General features: G+C 48.2%; 1 protein-coding gene across 1 annotated transcript in view; it reads right to left on the reverse strand.

Moving 5' to 3' along the window:
- Window positions 1–22,182, reverse strand: part of LOC135913318 (multidrug resistance protein mrp-7-like) — a 174,934-nt gene that overhangs the window by 44,595 nt on the left and 108,157 nt on the right. Inside the window, exons 16-21 of the mRNA XM_065445913.1 lie at window positions 21,851–22,018; window positions 13,833–14,014; window positions 13,182–13,257; window positions 12,139–12,376; window positions 10,106–10,416; window positions 3,765–4,091 (exon numbers count right to left, since the gene is read on the reverse strand). Of these exons, the coding sequence (XP_065301985.1) occupies window positions 3,765–4,091; window positions 10,106–10,416; window positions 12,139–12,376; window positions 13,182–13,257; window positions 13,833–14,014; window positions 21,851–22,018 (1,302 nt within the window). The remainder of the gene's footprint in view (window positions 1–3,764; window positions 4,092–10,105; window positions 10,417–12,138; window positions 12,377–13,181; window positions 13,258–13,832; window positions 14,015–21,850; window positions 22,019–22,182) is intronic.

The raw sequence follows: 22,182 nt of genomic DNA on the forward strand, positions 1-22,182 counted from the left end.
TCAGCTGGCAGCCACCCTAGCCTGTTCGCATCTCGGAAAACAAGGCCTTAGACTGTCCATCAAAAAATGCGCGTTAATCGCGTTTACGCGCCAGCCCATGGCACCGTACCATGTTTCTCTCAATGGCCAGGCTGTTGAATACCAGAAGTCTCATCACTTTTTAGGTGTAATTATTGACAGGGACCTTTCATGGAGCCCCCACTGCATCTACCTGAAGCGGAGACTAATTTCGATTGTACATATACTGGTGTTCCTGTGCGGAAGAACCTGGGGCACGTCGGTACGGTCCAAGTTGCAGCTGTACAGAGCCCTGTTTCTGTGATTTTTACAGTACAACTTGCCAGTTTTGGCGAGATCTAAAACAACCATTCGTAGCCTCGAAAGTTTACAAAGCCACGCTCTACAGACATGTCTTGAACTACCACGATGCGCTTCGACTCACGCAACAGTCATGATTGCTAGAGACTGCTTGGTTGCAACATATATAACGATTGACGGCCTTAAAGCACAGATTAGACATCTGTGCACAGATTCGACAGCACAAAGACTTCAAGCCACATTTCCCAAACTGATTGCGACACATTAAGGCTACGTTACGTCGGGCTTTACACCAGCAGCCACACCATTGTTACACCTGTGGTTCCAAGGACAACCAGAAGTACGCCTCACGATTCCAGTAATAACTAAGACCCGTCATTCAACAGTGGCACTACGTCAGTTCACACTGCCGTTACTGAGCGAGGCATACGAACAAAGAATGCACAGTTACGCCGATGGATCTGTCTTAGCCACCAACTCCACAGGCGCTGTTATCAACCCTGCCTAACAAATAACAATTACTTTCAAATTGTCCCATGTAAGGACGTCTACGGCAAGGGAACTTGCCGCTCTACGTGCCTCTGTTAGTTACATCGCACAAGCCAAACCTCGAAAGTGGGTCGTGTTTTGTCACTCCAAGGCAGCCCTTCAGAGTCTGTAGTTAGCCTTATGACGCAAGACGTGTGAACAACTGGTGTTTGAGATCAGAGTATTTCTCCATCAAGCCCTCATAAACGGACATAAGGTCCTCTTTCAATGGCTTCCGGGGCACGGTGGCATCGTCGGAAATGACATTGCTGAGGATGCCGCCCGGTCAGCCCATAAAGAAACCCCGACATTTCCTAGACCCTTATCAAGGACAGATGCTGTGAGGGGTCTTCATTTACTTGCTCAAACCAAGGCTGAAACTTTGTGGAACACCCCGATTTTCTCCAGCTGCCGTCTCCACCAGCTGGATCCTGCATTGAAGCTACAGATTCCATCGAACGTCTCCCGGCCTGATGGAATTTTACTGTGCCGCCTCTGGTTAGGAGTGGCTTTTACGAAAGCCTACTCTATCCTTATTGGAATGTCCGACACACCGATCTGTGACTTGTGCAACTGTGAAGAGACGATCGAGCATGTCTTGTGTTTTTGTAATCTTTATGACAACGAACGCGACGTTCTTCAGAGGATCTTAAACCAATTAGACAACAGACCATTTTCAGAGACTCAGATTTTTGGACCATGGCCCCACACGTTACAGGCTTACAGAGCGACGCGGGCACTGTTCCGTTTCATGAAAGCGACTGGCCTCAGTGACCGATTATAGGCGTGAAGTTATGGACCTCGGCATGTACTCACACCCATAGTACCTTCTTCCCTCCCTGCCCTTTATTTCCTTCTTTTAAACCCCTTACCCTCTGTAGGGTGGCAAACTGGACGTGCGTCCGGTTGACCTACCTACGTTTCGATCCTTCCTTTTAATTCTCTTGCTCCTCCAACACTTCTGTGCCGCCTGTCGCTCAGCGTGGCGTTCACCAACTCCTATTTCTTCTGCAATGGAATGGCCGACAGCTGCCTCAGCTACGGCTGCGAGGAGACGATCGATCCTATCCTCTGTGACTGCCCCGTTATAATGTGTCAAGAGTGCTCGTGACTGCACTCGATAAACTAGACAATCGCCTCTTCAAAGAAGAAAAGGTTCTAGGACACTGGTCCAGCGGGTTTCGGCACTTAAAGCTGTGAATTGGCACTTAAGGAGCTGTGAATTGTGCAACCGTATTTGAATATTGTAGCGCATAGCATCGCGTTAATGTGTGAATTTTCTCTCAGTTTTTTCTTCTTTATTCTTTTATTCCCTTAGCCCCTTTCCCCAGCACACGGTAGCCAGCCGCTACTTACACTGGCTAACCTGCCGGTCTTTTCTACCCTTTTGTCTCTCTCTCTCTCTCTCTTGACGAATGTTATCGATGGTACTATCTACTGCCTGTTGTCACCAAAGTTTGTGTAATCTGATTGCATGTTCTACGCGAATTGTGCAGAACATTCTGGAAGACCCGCGGGCACCAGCGATTACTCTGGAACCTTCGATGACTCATGTATAAAAACTACCGCGCTTGACCGGCAGATCAGATTTTCGGCGATCGCCAACCGTGGCCGTCGCTATCGTTGTGCTTTGAGTGTAACTTGCTTTTGTGGGCACAAGTTCGCCAATAAAAGTTAGCGATCGTCGAAAATATAATCGGCCGGTCAAGCGTGTCGGCTCTTATACATGAGTCATCCAAGGTTCAAGAGTAATCGCTGGTGCCCGCGTTTATTCAAGAAAGTCCTGCACAAATCGCGTCGCACATGCAATCAATTAGACAAAGCCTTGGTGACAACAGACAGCGGATAGAACCACTCATAACATTCGAGACACTTCTGACTCATGCGGGCGCGTCCCGTGCTGAGCGATAACATCTGTTAGAAGGTGAAAAGCGGTTACGCGAGAAAGTAAACAAATACACGTGTTAACATGAATGTGTTGTACCGGCGGTACAAAACAAGTGTCAATGCAGAACAGTTTCTGCAAAGGGTTTCTTGAAAGATTTCTTGATACTTTTCTAGGACCATATGTGGAGCTGTCTTGGAGAATTATAGACATCAAGAAAATTTCAGTTTTGCGAAACTTTAACGCCAAACACAGCACATCCCTGGTGCATTTGCATGGTCGCTGGATGCGCCTTCCGTTGGGGCGTTTCTTCAGTGGCTAAAATACCACCGATCTCTGAGGGCTGAAGCGCTTAACGTCGTGCAACACAGACAGATAAGCAGTGAATGAGTTGATAAGGGTGATAAGGAACGATGAGGGGATATGGATCTCATCCCGGTTGATACCGGTTTGTCGTGGATGGATAAGGTGTTAAAGAGCAATAAGGCCTTATATTGGTCGGAGCAATCGTGATAAGGTCAATAAGCAGCGATAAGGGTTGATAAGAGTCGGATCAAGTTAGATGTGGTTGGTAAGGACAAATAAGGGTTGATAAGGATCGGATATATTGCGATAAGGTTGATACAGACCGATAAGGGTTGTTGATGCTCGGATCGAGTCCGATAAGGTTGATAACAACCGATAAGGGTTAATAAAGGTTCATACCGGTCGCGTCAAGTTTCTTACATTGATAATGACAGCTGGCTGCGTCGAGATGAGCCCTTTATATCGCAACATTTTGTTTAAAATGAATAATTTCGAAAGATATAAAGTCTTTTGAAGCAAGAAAGACAATGTTTCGGCAAATAAATGCGCAGTCAATTATTTCCATGCTCGCAGAAACGCAATATTTGCCGCTTCCCGCAGACATTAGCGCCACCTTTTTCTCTGGCAACTTTTGCAGAAAACTCAATGTTCCCACCATAGCTTCCCAGATCGGGCGGCGCACGCCACCCGACTCTTGGAGGTTGTGTTTTCACACAGAATATCTCACCGACGACGCCGAGCTCATGGCGAGGCCGATGCGGCTCGAGTCCCACTTGTCGACGAAGACGACGTTGAGCAGTAGCGTGGCGAGCACTACGACGAAGCCGCACGTGGCGGTGATGACGCGCGTGAACTTGTAAGTGTCGCAGAAGGCAGAGTATCCGCGCGTGTTGGCGTCCGCCAGGCGGCAGAAGCGATCGCAGGCACGCCGCACCACGCCATAGGCTCGCAGGCTGCTCAGGCACTCCAGTGTCTCGGTCACGTGCGCCAGGAGCCGCGACAGCACCACGCTCTCAAAGAAGCGCGCCCGGTAGGACGCACTCACGGACAGCCTCTGCGAACAGAAGGAGCGCTGCGTCCTTACGGTTGCTGGGGCGATTGGCGGGCTAGGTTCTTGGTCGTTTCTGTTGCAAAAGCACCACTCTTGTGACAAGAACGCCAAAACGCTAGCGCAGAGTGCCCTGCTGTTGCTACCGCTTGTGTTATGCCTGCTTTTGTGGTTATGCTCGTGTCCACAAGTGCGTTGTGTTTAGTACAGTAATCTTAGCCACGTATACCTGAATACCGACCAAAGTGTTTACCCCAAATGATACTAGACGGAATTATGGTTTCACTGGATACGGAAGTTGTCAGTATGTTGGTTTAAGTAGCATGGTGGGAAGGACATGAATTTGCCTAAACTGCGTCCTTTTGATCGTTTTACATGCTTAAATATTAAAGAATGTTTCATGGATTAGTGTGTTAGCCACACTTGTAACAGAAGGTAGCGCATCAAAAACACAATTCGAAGGGAGGTACGAGGAGAAACACTCAAAGCTGGCGAGTTCATGCTGCGCTAAAGGTTAGCGAGTGTCCTATTGTAAAACTTCGCTGTACGGGGTGGCAGTTGCTAGCTTCTAGATTCCGTTAGGTTCACAAGGTATTAGAACTACTGGCTACACATAGCTATAACAGAGTGTCATTTAACAGATGTGTGTTGAAGACCGACAAGAGATACATTATTGACAAACAGAAGCCCTATCGATCGCTGCCAGTGCGGTGAACCTAACGACAGAACACCAATTAGCTCACCCCCACAAATTGCTTAGTTTCCAATTTCCAGTATTATAATACAGCCTGGCCTCCAATGCTTGTGGAGCTTCTGTAGGGCGGCTTTTCATGTCATCACGGAGGGCACAGTCTACACGCTTGTACTTCGGAGAACGAACATCACGGCTCTCACAAGTTCAGAAAGCAAGTGAGTAGCAGTCTAGAGCAGCGCACTTGAATGCGCGTGAGCAATATTAGAATGACATCGCCATTGCACTTTAGCTTATATCGTTTTGATGTAAGCATGCTTGCATGTTTGTCCACTTTCTGCCCTGTGTGTGGATGATAGGAAGTGAAGTTTAGTTTTACAAGTGGAAGGAGACTCAGCGCTAGTATGCTTGCCTCCCCCCACCCCTAATTTTTTTTATTATGAGCAATTATGCATATTTAGGAAATACATGCAATACTGCCCCATGACGGTACATAAAGAAGGGGCTTACACTCTTACGTTTATGATCCTACCTCATTCCTAATAATGCGCCTATCTTGGCACAAGACATCGTTCTCGCTTTTAACACAAATTATTCGCCAAACACGCTTCTTTTGCCCCTTTGAAACACGGAATTGTTGTTCTGGGAGAAAACTTATTATAATTAGAGAAACACTTTTACAAGCACGAAGAAAACATGGCGAATGAAAAATTAAATGAGTAGCTAGGAACTAAACAGACTCGAGATAGTCGGCAAATGTAACGACAAGGCCGACATGGTTCTTCCTACTATCCAACGAACTCGAGTGAATAGTTTATTTTTAAAGGTAAAGGAGAATTTCAACAGCGTGACAAATATGCTGGTACTGAGGGTGATTTTTGCAAATCTTTCACAGCTCTTTGACATTCAGCTGTACAAAGCATTACACGACTTTTGCCAAGCTTGTAGAATATGCTTACAGTCAGTATAAGTTATACGAAGCTGCTGTTTATGTTGTCCTTTGACCCTATTATATGTCAGTGTTGGATAGTGCAAGGACGATTTCTCGCGGTGCTACATCGGCCAACTACCGTGTAATGGTTTTGTCGTATACGCTTCTTTCAAACGAAGGACGCGAGTCGGCTCCGTGTGCAGGGGACGTGGGAGACATGCACGCGTGGAAAGAAATGTGCTTTAGTTAGCTACACCGTAGAACAGCCGCCGATGGTGCAGCCTCGCTAGGAACAAAGGGGAATACGGTTCGAGCTGAATGGGAAGCGTTCGGGGAGACGGGCATGAAGAGCAAAGGAGAGGGTGCCGTTGAAGCCACAGCTACCGCAATATGCCCCCGGCGTTTCCCGATATCACGTTGTCATTCCCAGCCGCTATTGTAGCTTGTTTATGGGCCTCGTCGCCGGACGGGGAGGCATATTGACGGGAATTGAGTAATGTGATACACGGCCACCCGGTTTCAGTGCCACTCTTTGGCGTCCGCGCGCGGTTTTTGACAGTGCCTTGAGAAAAAAGGAGATATTTTTTACGAACACTTAGGAGGCTGCGACCAATCGGTGGTTTAGTGCGCGACTGCCATCGGGACACAATTACTGTGTCCCGGGCATTCAAGCGAACCGGTCCACAGCTGCACGAAGTGGCCGAGTTTCCTTAGTGCCGGCAGAGCAGCTGTCTGTCAGTCACCCATATTGTCAGTAGCCGTGGCTTCTGGGGAATACTCTGGCAGCTGGTGTACCGGCTGCTCGCGAGAGGTGTTTTGCCCGCGGGCTTGTGCATGGACAAACGGGAACGACACGGCTAAATAACGGTTACACATGCAAGCTCGAGCCTGGCCTCCAGCGCCGGAGGACATCAAGGCCAATACTAGGAGTCTAACTACACTGTAAAATAATGCTATTTATGAGCCGATTAAAAAAATTTTTGCGGCACAATGCCAGCTAGAGGACACGTAACACGTGTATTACCAAAATTGTCTTTGCCCTTCAATGGTCCTTGAAAAGAGAAAAAGGGTGTAGACGTGTCTATAACTCCCACCCTAAGGATGCGATTTATATAACTGACACCCTAAGGTTGTGAGCTATAGACACATTTACACCCTTTTTCACTTTTAGGGGTGTAAATTATTTTAAAATGAGGGGAGATTGAGTATGACACGTGTCTTTCAACGAGCCTATCGCCTTGCGTATAGTAAATTGTGTTATTGTTTTGGCCAATGCTACGCCCTTCAGGAAAGCTTTGGTGCTATTAGTTGCAATGATGTGAAATCCCATGTGTGATTGGCTGGTTTGTGACTGCGTGCTACTGAGGGTTTGGTAGTGTGTAAAAGAGCAAAGGCTCGGGCTTGGACCCGGTGAGACGGCTTGGCTTTTGAATAAAGCGTTTCGCTAGCGAACAACGGCTCTTCCTTCGCGGTGCCACCGTGCACTCGAGTCATAGAGAGGCGCCGACTTCGGACCTTAAACACATTCCCTTCTTAACTTGTGTTGAAGCTGGAAGAGGAAAAGGGAAAAGAAATTACCTTTTACCACAGGGATCAAGACAAATTTTACACAGTTATCATTGCCTCAGATTAGCTGCAGTAATACTGAGAAATCATGCGTATAGATGGGAAGTTTGGAAATGCACTGTAGGGCATAGAAGAGAAACAATTTTTAGAATGGTGGTTATATTTAGCATTAACAATGCTTGCTACGGAAAGCGTTTTTCTTGGCGATGTTGCTGCTGATTATCGGGCTCCACATCGGCAGTCAAGAGAACTGCTGCGTCTCGTATTCCGCGAATGCTTGCTCTGCACTACAAGAAAGAAAAAAAAAAGATGCTTGGCTGCAAGTTGACATCGTAGCATTGATGTGCTGTACGTGAATGCGTGACAATAGAATGCCTGACACGACATCTTTCGAGACGTCACTGTGGTCTGTGGTTTCATTCACATTAGCCAAACTGCACCATCCCGCAACAATCGTGCAGACCTTATAATGAAATTCGGTTCATATGAATAAAAGTTTGACGCTAGTGTTATGTGTCTATAATTTAAAATATTATAAAGCACGAATAATATTTAGAGAGATAATTAAACTGCGCTTCCTTTTCAAATAATTGAAACATCGCACTGGAGGACATGACCAGGAGCGGAGTCATCGTGAAGGCAACCAAGAAAGTAAAAAAAAAGAAGAAATATATAGGTGGCGAATTGGCGCCTGCAAAGTCATGCACAAACTAATTTTAGGTATACGTTTTGAACGTCTTCTCGGGACAAATTAATTTTTTTTATCAAGAGACATTACATCGTAATACAAAACGGACACAACCTGGCCGCTGTTTGGAAATGCTTCCGGACGTGGCGGTGGTACGCTACACCATATCTTGAAATCTAAGACGTTGAGTTATCGACCCCGACGCCGTAGCTGGGGCTCGTAGAAAGTAAGCTTCACCGCTAATCCTCCCTGATAATGATCAAGCTTATTGAGCCGAAGAAACGCGAGTAAACTTTGGAAACAAAAAGTCGCAGTTTCGCTCTAAAGGAGAAGTACCGATTACGACAGCAAATTAACAGATAAGTATGAGAAGTAAGATAGTAGTTGTATCGGCTGTATAAACTTGTAAACATTCGCTTGCTAACTAACAATGATAGAACGTGCAAGCGCGTCTGAACGAGAACGTGAAAAAGGAACAGACGTACGGAGACAGCGTTGTCTTTGTGTGCATGTTAGTTCTACGTCTTCGTTCGGTCGCACTTGCACATTCTATCACAGATTTATACCAACTAGCCGGCCAACGTGTTTTACCTGAATTAACAAGCACGGTGTCACATGCGCACAGGTAAACATGAACACGTCTCGCTCGATGAGCGCGGAAGTCAAAATGCTGGAGTGAGGAATCGCGGCAACAGCTGCGAGCGAATTAACCTGGTTGCATCTCTCGCTTAAACGCGAATGAAATGTCAAAAGCACAGCGCACACAAAGCTACCGGCACTACGCGCACTCTGCAAGCATCGCAGATCGCCTTGAAGATGAGGCCCGCGAGGCCACGTCGCAGATCGCTTTCGAGATACAGCGCCCGCACGATCGCGCCTAAGCAGCAGCCGCTGAAGCACGCCCCTCTCCATCGCCCTGTGCTTCGCGCGCGACAGGAGAGGGTGCGCCAACGGCCCGCCTTCCTCGCTCGTGCACACGAGAATGAGCCGTGTTCGCCCGCTCACTCTCGCATGCTTTCCCTCGCACATAGAGCGTACGACGTGCGGTGACAATGTTACCGCCTTTGTACTTTATACAGAACCGCACGGCGACGGCGACGGCGGAAATGCGCCTGGCGTCTCCATATAAGTGCTATCGCAATAATATATTACGCTCATTTTCATTATAGTGGACCCGCACTGGACTCTCTCGACTTTCCCTAGTTGAAGGCTGCGCCGCGCTTCCATTGAATTCTGGGGTTTTACGTGTCGAAATCACGATTTGATTATGAGGCTATCCGTAGTGAGGAACTCCAGATTAATTTTGACCACCGGGCGATGTGCCCCCAATGCACGGAGCACGGGCGTTTTGCATTTCGCCCCCGTCTAAATGCGGCCGCCGCGCCTCGGATTTGACCCCGCGCGCTCATCCTTATAGAAGCGCAACACCATATAGCCGCCAACCGACCGCGTTTCTATTGGTATGGACGATCTGCCTAAACAATGTACGGTGGTTCCGGTGATGGACAGTTGCTTGACGAACACACTTTCAATCCAGTGCAGATATGTATGTGCTGGAAGTGTCCGAGTACTAAAACTCCGGTTGTCAACTTGTCGACTGGATTGGAACGCTTTATTCTGCTCCTGCAGGACGTTTTTAGCGCGTAGCGGGTGTTTACCCCACTGGGACCGACAGGGAGTACCTGTCGGTAACAAAAGGGTGTAACAAAAGGAGAGCTGACATCCATTCGGATCTCCCTCGATTAATTTCACAATGCCTAGTCTGGCGTTACTTCTTGCTCTCGTATTCAAGAACGCCACTTCCATCAACACTTTACCTGTACTCAAGCAAACAGATTCGAGCACCACCGTTGGAAAGAAGTGGCCCGTGCGTTTCAGCAACACTCTGTTGGGGTTACTAAGCAATGATGCTGTGCTCTCAGCGTCCGTCTATCCACATACACTGGAGTTAAGCTGCGTTTGCAGAAATAAGGAGTAGCTCGTCAATATAAGTCACCGTGAAGCGCTAATGGACGGTTGTGTCATCACTCAGAGGAACGGTAGGAAAATCGAGGCGAGGAAGAACTTCCAGCCGAGTGGGTTTGTGAATACGGCGCTTTGTGAGTATTCAACTACAATAATGCGCATGCTGTGCATGCACCGACCAGTCCGAAGAAGACGATGAGCACGGTGATCACGCCGACGGCGAGCACGTTGGGCGACTGGGTGGCGATGACGACCACCTTGGCCGCGGTGAAGAGGACGCTCTGCACGCTCTGCTTGCCGCTCAAGAAGGTGCGCGAGTCCACGAAGTCCATGTCAGCCGAGAACCGGTTCAGGATTCGGCCCCGGGGCGACGAGTCGAACAGCGACACCGAACTGCCCAGCACGTGCTCCAGCATGGCGCCGTGCAGACGCCCCGAGAGGCAGCGGCTGCTGGCCGCCAGCAGGAGGCCCCCGACTATGCGGCAGAACACTGCAAGCCAGGCCCCGGTCGCGGATTTAGACAATTCATTCAATAATTATGTAATTTTTTGAAATAATAATTGTTGTTGACTATATATAACGACATATTAGTGCCTAGACGAGGCGCTACCAACTCGTCTCTGACATCGTTTTCCTTATAGTGGTTACAACAGAAACAACAATTAAAAAAATGCAAGCACACTACTTCTAATGATGACGTACGCAAAAGATAAATGTTGAGAAAATATAAATGTTCTCGGGCACTTGCAAATGAGGTCTCTCGCGAGAGCCACACTGCAAGCGCAACGCTTGTGTACAGACATTTCGCATTCCTCGCTACCTTCTCGCCACCGCGCTCTCCTGCAATTGAGAAGCTTATTTCTCCTGACGGGGCACGTGTGCACCTATAACGCCGTGTGTCCGCTCCCTTCCTCGCAAAGTTTCCGCGGTTGAGAAAGTCTGTTTTAGGAGGCTGTGCCTTGACAGCTGTAGTTACATGGGCCTGGGGATCAGCAAGTGAAGGCCGTGGAACGTGCTGAAGTGCCCAGCTCCGGCTTATTACAACGTGCACTGACCGTGTTCCGTCGCTGAAAGCAGGCACTGGATGTATTACTATTATTATTAGCGTCTAGTTGGTCGGAATTTTCGTTGCCGGCGTGCATCAGCAACAATGTGGCCCGATCTCGGTGGCAGTGCAGGGGCAAAAGCAGTGGCTCCTATCCCCGTAAGGCTGAGGCTTCAAGCAGTCAGCGAAGTAAAGCGAACAGTGCATACATTCTTCGGAATAATGCATATAACATACGCAACAGCATACGTTTCAACAAAGAACAAGCATAAAACAATCATTCTAACCACATAATTGATGATAAAGCTCTCTTGATAAGAATTCGAAAGACGTAGCGTTCCCCGCATACGTTTCCCGGTAAAGATTACTGTAGTGCGAGCTGGTGCGGCGACGGCAGCTTTCGACGTGGGGAGTGACGTCCCTAGCCTTTCCTAGGTAAAAGAACGAGGCAAGCAACTGATTTCAATGGTATTACACCACCGCTATGTGCAGCGGCATGCTGTCAAAATTACCATTACTCCCATTACTACCACTACTCTAAATTGCCATAACTACCACTACTCTAAAGCAATAAAGCATAGCATAGCCCCAAAGCAGTTGCAGTGGTGGTTTTCAACAGCTTCACTGGACATCCACTTTTGCAGGGCAGGGATGGCTAGTCAATTTTTAAGCACAAGATGCTCAGCGAGGCCAAACTCAAGCCAAACGCTGTTGCAAGCTATATCCGTTGCATAAGGGAGAACAAATGCTCTCATTGCTGCAGTAAATGCTTCACACAGTAGGGGTGCATGCGTTTATTTATCGTGTGATTTTTTTGCAATACTATATACACCTTAGGGCAAAAAACAAAGAGAAAAAACAAAAGAAAAGGATAAACGTTTTGTACGGCTATTTATTCATTAATCTACTAAAATGCTTTCCAGGCCCGATGGCAATACGGAAAGGAGTCGTATACATTACAGAAAGGAGTTGCAGTGCATTTTGTAGAACGTAGAGTTCAACCTGAATAACATATAACCGTGACTAAAATTTGTAAGCCATGGGTTCCTTAGGGAGCACTAAAGAGAGCGATGCCCTTTCAGGAGCACGGCTTGGTGCCAGCTTCTCGACGCGTTGGCTATGGACTAGAGGAAGAGAGAGCGAGAAAGTAAGTAAGAAGGCACGTACCGTCGAAGATGCACAGTCCAATCAGCACCGCTACCCAGGAAGTCCGGTGCGCCTCGAGGGCGGCGTCGTCGTCGTGCTCCGACGTCTCTTCGTCGTGGGCCGATGACACGTCCGTCCACACCTTGATCCACAGCTGCTGAAGCGCAAGGAGCGTCGCGCTCAACGCGAACACCGCGAGAGCCACCATGGCTTGCCAGCCGGACAGCCGCACCAGGGCCCACAGGATGCTGGACGCCGACTGGTAAGTAACGACCGCACGGGGGCAACAGAGGAACGCTATTAGCAGCACCGCGGATATGAAGAAGTTTAATGATTGGAAAATGTGGAGAGGTCGGCCGGAAAATGGAGCATCTGGCCTGCTACTCTACGAAAGGGAAGGGGAAGAGGGGACGAAAAAGTGTCACTATGGGGGATGATAATGGGAGGAACGAGGTGAAGGACACATTGTATAACTGTGATCACAAGCGCGAGTCCAGGCCCGTGACGCCTAAGAAACGTGAACGAGCACGCATTGTCTCTATCGTCCGCCAACTGTATGGGGCCATGCGCCTAGCCAGAGGTCCTCCAACAGTGGCCCATTGCATATATGCCTCAAGGTAGCTGCCATTGTCAGTCTTTCGCGCACAAACTCAGGGCACACCACGGGTACATAGATTACGCAAGAAGAATAGGGAAGACGTTCGAGAAAGTGGGCTAAGAGATGTGTAGTGAAGAATTGATCAACTCATTATACTATGGCTCACGGAAAATACATTTCACAAGATGCTGTTGCAGTATCTGCACGGAACGGGTCTCCATGCTTACATGCAATTTCATTCTCACATTATACCACGTGGCAATCAATACGAATAAAGAAAAGCTACATGCCTAAGTAGTACTGTTTCGAATAATATAAGTTTACTCGTGGATACATAGAGAAATAACGGTACTTTGTGGCTTTGGAGCAGTCAAGCCCAGCTCCAACAGCTTTAATTCATCAGCATGAATCACTTTGACATGAGCTGCATTCGTTGACACTGCAGTCCATTAGTGCGGATACACACCTTGTTCGAACCTTGTTGCTCTTTTTCAGTGACACGGCCCGCCGATTCGTTCTCTTGACCTCCCTTAGACTCGGCACTGGAAGGAAAAAAAATGTGGTGCTGCCAGGTGACGAAGATGAAATGTTGAAGTGCCTAATTGTCCACTGCGGTCTTGTGCAAATGGCTGCTACGCCCTATCATACTGCTAACTGCAGCGCATACTCTAAGCCGTGATTCGGTTGCAGTGGCTTCTAAAATAAAACGAATTCAATTTTTTTAACGAAGCCCTACTTAAACGTGTTAATAAATTTCTTTCGCATGAGAAAATTCCCGTGGTCCTGTAGCACCTGTGACGCTTAACGCAATTATTGAATGCATTACCATTACGATCGACAACTAAATACCGGTGAAATGTTTGTTTGATTGATCGCCTGGTTGATTTACTCCACCAGTTACTGATTCTAAAGCTCCCAAAAGAAACAATGGCTATCAGAAGCGTCGTAGTAAAGTTATATGAATTAATTTTCACAATATGAGGGTCTTAGACGTGCAGCTGCAACTAAGTACACAAGCGCTGCTGAACGGATCCCTGACTGGCCGCTAACTTAAAATTATTAACTGAAGCCACATAACATGCATGAGATCCAAAGAGCAAGACGAGCGTAACATTACCCTTCGTCGCCGCACGAGTGCAAGGCTTCGGCTCGTGCTGTGTCCTTGAGCGTCTCCGGCGCGTCCGGGTCTGCGAGCAGGTCGTCCACGTTGGTGTAGACGCGGATGCTTCCGCCGTGCACCAACACCACCTTGTCCATGTAGCGCAGGTAGCTGCCTTGGTTGCACACCATTATGCGGGTCTGCGTTGTACAAGCCAGGAGTCTATACATGCAGCGTCACTCGTTACTACGGCTTCCGTGAGGCGGCAGAAAACTGCATCCACAACTCGGTCGACTGACAGCCGCTGCGCACTGAATAGCTATTTCCTGATATTTAGGGACAATAACTGGTCATAGACGGACGACAAGCTTTATTGAGGAAGTGTGTCAATAACTGTGGAAGGAGTGAGAAAACAAAGCCTTAGAAAAGCTCCACTAGGCCTCACTCTTCGCAATGTCTACAACACTCGTAGAGATGGCACCATAGTTGCTCATTTTGATAACAGAAAGCAATATTAACAACACCGCAGAGACGTAATCAAAACAAATATAATGAACAGACTTTGGTACGTGATACGTTGTACTCGCACCTATGAAGTCATCCACGCCTAGACAAAATGCATACATGGGGAGCATATGGAGCATCCCAAACATACCCAATCTCGATCGACGACTTTCAGGTCACGCTCCGGTTCGACCACAGGTGAAGTATCAACGGAACAATGATCCTCTGAGGTACACAGCCCCATCACGTGCACTCAAGCGACAAATGAACACTTGGCTGAGATAAGTATACGTATAGTATAGTATAAGTATAGATAGATAAGATAAGTATAGATATATAAGATAAGATAAGATTTGTTCGTATACGAACAAAGTGTAGCGCGTCTACGGACTCTTTGCCATGAAATGAAGTTCAGCAATGCACTGAAGGCTGTAAGGCCGTGCGCTAAGCACTATAGCACTGGAATATGAATGAGCATTAAAACGTTGGAACAACATTTGTTTGAAATCGAAACAGAACTAGTTTTTACAAGCGTGGGGTGATATCAAATTTCGGAAAGCAATAAAATAAAACTGAATGCGTAAAGAAAAAAGACGGCTGTGAAATAGACAAAAAGCAAACGAACACTACACGGTGTCACGGTATTTCATGTACAATTTGCGGTACTACTGTACTTTTAAGGCTATTAAGCTCTTGAAAGTAAAATGTTTCAGTTCCGTAATGAACTGGTCGAATGGGTGAATATTCCAATATTCAGGGCTCTTCATGCGATACTTTATGGCAGATTTAAGCGCAAGCCTCCTAAGTATAGTCAGAACATTTATCTATTGATTAGTTTCAGGAAGTATAGAAATGCATTGCTGGTAGCCATAGGTTTTTTCTACAGGTAACATACGAAGACGAGGAAACAACGTTCCCACGGGCAAATGGTAGGCAGAGTGTGCAATTCTCTCACCGCTTTTCTTTGAGGCCTAGCCAATTTATTTTTGCTGATTAAATTAGTTGTAGCCTAGACCAACATGGCAGTAGTCTAATTAAGGCAATGAGTGTGAGGTGTTCAAAACCAACATTAGAGAGAAGGTTTTTGCTGGGCCATTAAACACATGAGAAATTCGCGATACATCTTTCTGTTTCTGTATACGCGCGACAGACAAGTCTTTCCCAAGCGTTAACGAAAGCTCGCGAAACAAAATGTGCCGCTCGACTAGCCAAGTGGCACTTTTTCTTGTTAGGAAGACACTTGGAAAAAAACTTTTATGTGGCTCGCATTGATCAACAAGAGGACTGATCACGAATCTTTCATGATGGCCTACAATTTTCTGATTGAAAATTTGCAACGATTATAATATTTGTTAATGAATGACTAGTTATGTAGTTAGGCGAAATAAAAAATAAGTATTGTATCACTTGCTCCAGTTGACGGCCAACAAAATTACTTTAGTTTTGTCGAGTTACGGGCCACTCGCGTATATTTAGGCGCAACTTACGTGAGTCTGCCTGTAGAGTATACAACCGTGTTAAAACTGTGCATGCCGTATGGATGGATGGGTGGATGTTATGAGCGTTCCCTTTCGAACGGGGTGGTGGGTTGCGCCACCAAGCTCTTGCTATTATACTGCCTAATGTCCTACCTAGGTTAAACAATCACGGCCGGTCTGGAGCGCCGTCTGGCGTCTGGGAACGCGTGCGCTCACGTGGATCGGGCAATTCTTTGCTTATCAGTTTCGAGCAGGCATGAAGTACAAGCAAGGCATTAAACAGGCACGCGTCCGTTGCTGTTCAGAGCAAGAGAATGGTCTCGTTGTCGTCGGCACAGATCTTGTAGGAAGCCGAAACAACCGCAATTCCATCTGACCAGCACCCGGTGCCCATTTGGCTGTATTCAGATGGCACCGTATGTGGTCTCATGGCTTTGGACGTGGTGGCGCCATCTCTTTGTCGCCCCTAAACATAGCCGCATGCTGCCGTGGCCACCGAAAAATCAGGTCGTGCCACACTTATGGAGAGCGCCTCGTCAGCGTAGTTCCCTCTTTCGCCGCAGCGGCGTTGGACGTCGAGGCAAGTATATGTACAGGTATCTGTTGAGGCATCTGTACAGGAAAAACATTGATTCACAGTGGAGGAACAGGATTAGGAAGCTTAGCAGCAAGTATGCGGCCTGTAGGGTGGGCAACACAGCAACAAAGAACGTCAAGCGGAAAGTCAGAGAAGCCAAAATAATCTCATGGGTGGCGGCAACGGAAAAGAAACCTGCCATGAGTAAGTACTTAAGAGGAAAATACGAAATCAGGACAGAAACAATTTATGATAACTCAAAGGGAAGCTCATTACTTTTCGAAGAGAGATCGGGATGCCTTAGAACACGCACCTATAAAGCGAGATATAAGAAGGAAGAAGAAACATGTGCTTGTTGCGGTAAAGCTAGGGAAACTAGGGAGCATGTTAACGCGATAGCGTTAAGGAGCTCGTGTCGCAGAAAAGCCGGCGTCGTCAGCGTCGGTGTCGGCGTCCGCGGCGTTGGCCGTGAGCGATAAATCACGGCAGGCACTCCATAAATAAAAAGCAACTTCCAAGATGGGCTGGGTGGGAATCGAACCAGGGTCTCTGGAGTGTGAGACGGAGACGCTACCACTCAGCCACGAGTTCGATGCTTCCAAGCGGTACAAACGCGCCTCTAGTGAATGCGGTGTTGCCTTCGAAACGAGCCGTGGAAAGTTATACTGCGGTGTATATCGGTAATTATGAACATGTAACTTACAGAAGTCGCAATTACACGAGTAGCGAAGTGCGTTTCCGCTGCATTTCTTCTGCGCTTTCCGCACATGCAGAGCCATCTTTCGGCAAACACAGAAGACCCCCTCCTCTCCATGTACGGCGCTGCCCCGACAGATGGCGCGCCACGCGCGCATTGGAGCTGTGCGAGGCGGCTCGCGGCCCGGACTCTCTCTCCTCTGACAACGCTTCGCCTTGCTCCCTCTGCAGAATCAAGCCTCTTTCCTTTCTTTAGATCACTATCTGTCTATCTCTCTGCCCGTGCCGATCACGACGTTTGGCTGGCGTGCATCATTCCCCCCTCCCAGATACCGAGTTCTTGGGTTCGTTCCGCTTGCTCAGGCGCACGTTTCGTTGCTGCGCCGAACGCCGCGTTGCTCGACCATATGGCTCGACGCTCACCGCGTCCGATGCGGGGCGCCTCGTAAGTGATGGCTGCCCTGTAGCCCATTGTCTTACACCCCTTGGCGGGTCGACGGGAACTCTGTCGCGTTCCACTCTTGAAGGCGAAGCTTAAGCGTCCTCCAATTATTTTTTTATCAGAATGTGAAGACGTCCACCCAGCGGTCGATTTAGGCACCACTGGCCAGAGTATGGTCACAGCAGATCGAAATAAATGAATTTGCCAGAACTAGAACGCTCCTTCACAAAAAAATAGCTGTGGCTTAGCTAAGGTTAAGCCCAGGATGCGAAGCATACTAGCCTTTATTTTAGTTGTTGAACCACTGTTTACCCTGGTGAACTGCTGTTGCTTGGCTATATTTGGTTCGGCTAGGCGAAGAAACAACTCATGCGTTACTCTGCTTCGCCTTCAAGAGTGGAACGCGACCGCGTTCCCGTCGACCCGCCAACGGGTGTAAGACAATAGGCTACTGCGCAGCGACTACGCACCCCGCTATGGACGCGGTGAGCGTCGAGCAACGCAGCGTTCGGCGCGGCAACGAAATGTGCGCCTCAGCAAGCGACACACGCCTGAGCCTTAGAAACAGCTCGTTTCTAAGGCAACACCGCATTCACTAGAGGCGCTTTTGTACCGCTTTGAAGCATCGTACTCGTGGCTCAGTGGTAGCGTCTCCGTCTCACACTCCAGAGACCCTGGTTCGATTCCCACCCAGCCCATCTTGCAAGAGTTGAGCCAAAGCCACCTAGAAAATCAGTCTCTGTAGCACGCCGCAACCTTCGCTTCTCATTCCAACGAGCAGCTCTGTCTCCAGGAGGCATCTCACCTCGTGAGTGTCTAGCAGAGGCAAGCGCAGCTGCTTATATACCGCCGCGAGCGACGGCGTGAGTTGGAGCCCCGTTTCTCCTCTGTCGTGACGTCACGTGGTATTGAAGGCGACACCGCCGCGCCTGAGGAGCTGGGTTGAGCTCTCGTAATATGCTTCGCATAAAAAGAAGACAAAGGATGGCCTGAATAACTGTGAGAATGGTCGATGCACTACTGCGTAAGCATTCTTTGGCTCGGCTGCTACTCCGCTTTTGCTTACTTATTTAGCTAGCTTATGCATGTCTACCCATAGCTACCAATTATCTACTATAACACTGTTATAAAGATTAGACGTATAAACTTGACCAATTATGGAAATATTTTGCAGATATATTGTGTCAACTAAGACAGAACGCCGTCCCAATCGTCTTTCTTGACCCACCACAGCAATTTACTTATTTTCATTTTTCCGTTTTCGTTATAACTTTGAAGCGATGACGGCGACCCGACGAGTTTTGTGTGTATAAATTTTATTCTAAGGCTACGAATGATGTATTGTTATACTATTATAACAATTAAATGCGTTACCTTTTGTATTTTCCTTTTTTTACGACATTGACGGGGCGAAGGCGACGTAACCAGTTTTTTTTTTTTCGAACGGTACCAATCATCTACTATTGCACCATCATAGCGATTACATTAGTTAAGGTCTGAATGTCCCTTTTTTTTCTGTTAGAACCTTGACGCGGCGACGGTGACGTAACCACCGTTTCTCCTCCGGTTCGGTGTGCTTCAATTCTACAACAGCGAGAAAGCGGGCATGCAGTGCGCTAAAAGAATCTACGTACAGCTGGGTTCGCGCTTGTTAAAATTGTGGAAATAGAACAGCAGTTCAATGGATGCTTTACTATGCACACGACGTGGAAGAAGCAAGACCGGATTGATGGTAGGTCTACAATAACTAGCGTATGCGCGCTGCGCACCTTATAGCACCGCGTCTGTTAAAATTGTGTGTTTTCCTAAATATAGGTGAAAATAAAATCAGAATGAATATACAGAAAATCTAATGAAGGCATGCAAGGGGACTAAAAAATGCACACTGCAGCTTATAATTCGTCCTGGCAGCGCCAGCATTCCATCGTTTCAGTCAACTAAGGAATAAACAAAAATGCAATAACATTTCCTATGTACTGTATACTGTGTACATGACCTAGATGGTGCAAGTCCGGTGCTCTGTAGTTATACAACAATCACACAACCTTGGTCGAATTTAGACTGATATAGTCAATACCACGGAGAAAACAAATGTACCGTGATATGTCAGAGATATGCACAGGTGTGCAATAAATATGCGACTGATGTGATTACGTATCTACATGGCATAATTTATCGGCAAACGCAGAAATAAGTAATTCATATGTGCAGGCGACGACAAATGTGGTATACTCCCCGCAGTCCACGCAGCGGGCGCCGGAGCAACGGATGGATGGGTGGATGGATGTTATGAGCGTCCCCTTTGGAACGGGGCGGTGGGTTGCGCCACCACGCTCTTGCTATTATACTGCCTAATGTCCTACCTAGGTTAAACGATGAAAAAAAAGCACTATGAACTACCACGCCCAAATTTTCTGATCCCCTATTGCGAACTGTGCTTTTGTACGTCTCCGTCTCTTGTCGTTTCCCTACTTTTCTACCACCAATCCTCCAGTAAACTGCAAACTGCATCGCAACGCCATCTGCAGGCAGCATGTGGGATCATGTCTGCCGATAATAAAGGGCACCCATTAGCTGTCTCGATCCCAGATGTTGCCTGTAGATGGCATCGCGATGCAGTGTGCCGCTGCTCCGGCTCCGCTGCGTGGACTGCGTGGAGTATGCTACTTTTGTCGGCGACTGTGCACCCTTGGATTGTTCTAAAGAGGACGCACGAGCATTGACCGCACTATATGTCAGCGCTCTTGTGGAGGCGAGGGGCACTGTTTAAGCTAACAGTGCAACAGAATACACTTGAACTGGAAATGAACGTGCACGCCAACGCAGACGCCGAGGCCGCCGGGTCTGTCGCCGCTGCAATGATGCACTATAAGAACGCTCTAGGTGCATTCAGGCTGTCGGCGCGTGTCGTACGGTCCCGACGCACGGCTTGAACGTGAAGAGTTAAGAGGACATAGAGGAAGGATACAATTAAAAAAAAAAGGAGGCCCCAATCGTTTCGGCTACTCTGCGAAAGGTTGTGCGGAAGTGACGTAATTTTTAAGCTTAGCTGTTTATGGGGTAGGTAGCAGCCATTGTTAACGGCTCCGGCTGATCATCGCCTGCGATGTGGAAGCGCAAAACAGACGGCACACCGTAAAACATATCAACGCCAAATGGACGACAGTCATTTAGACTTGTGCAACTGAAACATTAGAAAGTGAACGCCGGCGAGATGAGCGCTGACAGTGGCGTTGCAGGTGTCACACCTCGATGGGGGCAACGAGATGAGACACACGACGTAAATCAAAACAAGCGGAATATTAGATAACGCTAGCTTGACGTTCAGTGCGCGGACCAGAGCATGCACAACGACAGAAAGCGTCAAAGAGAGCACGGTTATAGCGTGCTAGCTGCACAACGCTCCTGGAAGCAACGGAAGGCAGAAAGCGGCCCCTGCACCTAGGGACATAGCCGAGAGGAGGGGCGAGGGACACTATTGCGCACGTGCCCCGAACACTTCCCCCTCCCCTTCTTTCAATATTTCTGTGTGCGAGAGATACCTTGCGCCAAGCGACGACTGAGCACACCTGCCTGCTCCGCCTCTTCCCGCGGTGAAGTGCGTGCCTCCGCCCCTCCCCCCCGTCCCAAATAAATCCTGGCTGCACTACTGCTTCCACCACCAACGAGACGATTGAGCATAACGCTGAGGATGTTCCCACTTGCTTCATCGTTTTTGCAGACAAAAGCACTCCGCGTTTGTTGAAGCCCTCCGCAAGCGACACTCGCATGCTCCTTCAGAAGGACAGCACTACATCGGCGGCGGTGTGAAAGCATTCGGATCCCTGGTTCGTATAGCTGTTAGCGCAATTAAGGAAAAAAATAAAATAAAAGCGAACGCTAACTGCCAGTACTCTGAAGCTAGCTATTTTCCGACGAGACTGGGTGGAGGGACAGCCGGAATGGCACACCTGACAGTAGAGAAAGAAAGGACTTGTTTATCAATATTATGGAGCGAAGGGGGCCACCCTTGTCTTCGAGAGGGCCTGTGTGTTCTAACAGTATCCCTGTGTATAGATAGTTTTTTTGTGACGTCATGAGCGCAACTCCTCGCCATGCTAGTACCCGAACATGGCGGTTAGTCCTAATAGCGACGCTCCACCCACGTTGTCAATGGGATCAGCCGGCCGTGTGCGCTGGATGATAAGAGAGGTAAAGAATCGAGTTTTAGGTCTCGCTGTAATATATCAGCCCGTTCTCGAGTTTCTTTTCACGCTGCTTCTCTCTTTTCGGGGGCCTCAACATGGCGACCATGTTGACGTCCATGCAAACCATATATAAAGCCAGACAGGTCACGTACCTTGTTGCCGAGCATGCCTGTGTTTCCGATGACGGCCTGGAAGATGCTGTTGCCAACCACGGCGTCCAAAGCGCTCAGTGGGTCGTCGAGGAGGTACACGTCGCTGTTGCTGTACACTGCGCGGGCGAGTGAGATACGCTGCTTCTGGCCGCCACTCAGGTTGCCGCCCTGGGGGTGGTTGCCGAGGGGGAGCCAGCAGACACGTATTGAAGCAAAACGAATATGTGTGCGAGCTGTTATGGTACCGTGATCTTATAGAACAAAAGCGCCTGTATCATAGCGGCAGGTTTTGCTTGAAAAGAACAGCAGATGCAGTACTTTGTCACGAAACC

This window comes from Dermacentor albipictus, chromosome 6, assembly GCF_038994185.2.
Source record: "Dermacentor albipictus isolate Rhodes 1998 colony chromosome 6, USDA_Dalb.pri_finalv2, whole genome shotgun sequence".
Lineage (NCBI taxonomy): Eukaryota > Metazoa > Arthropoda > Arachnida > Ixodida > Ixodidae > Dermacentor > Dermacentor albipictus.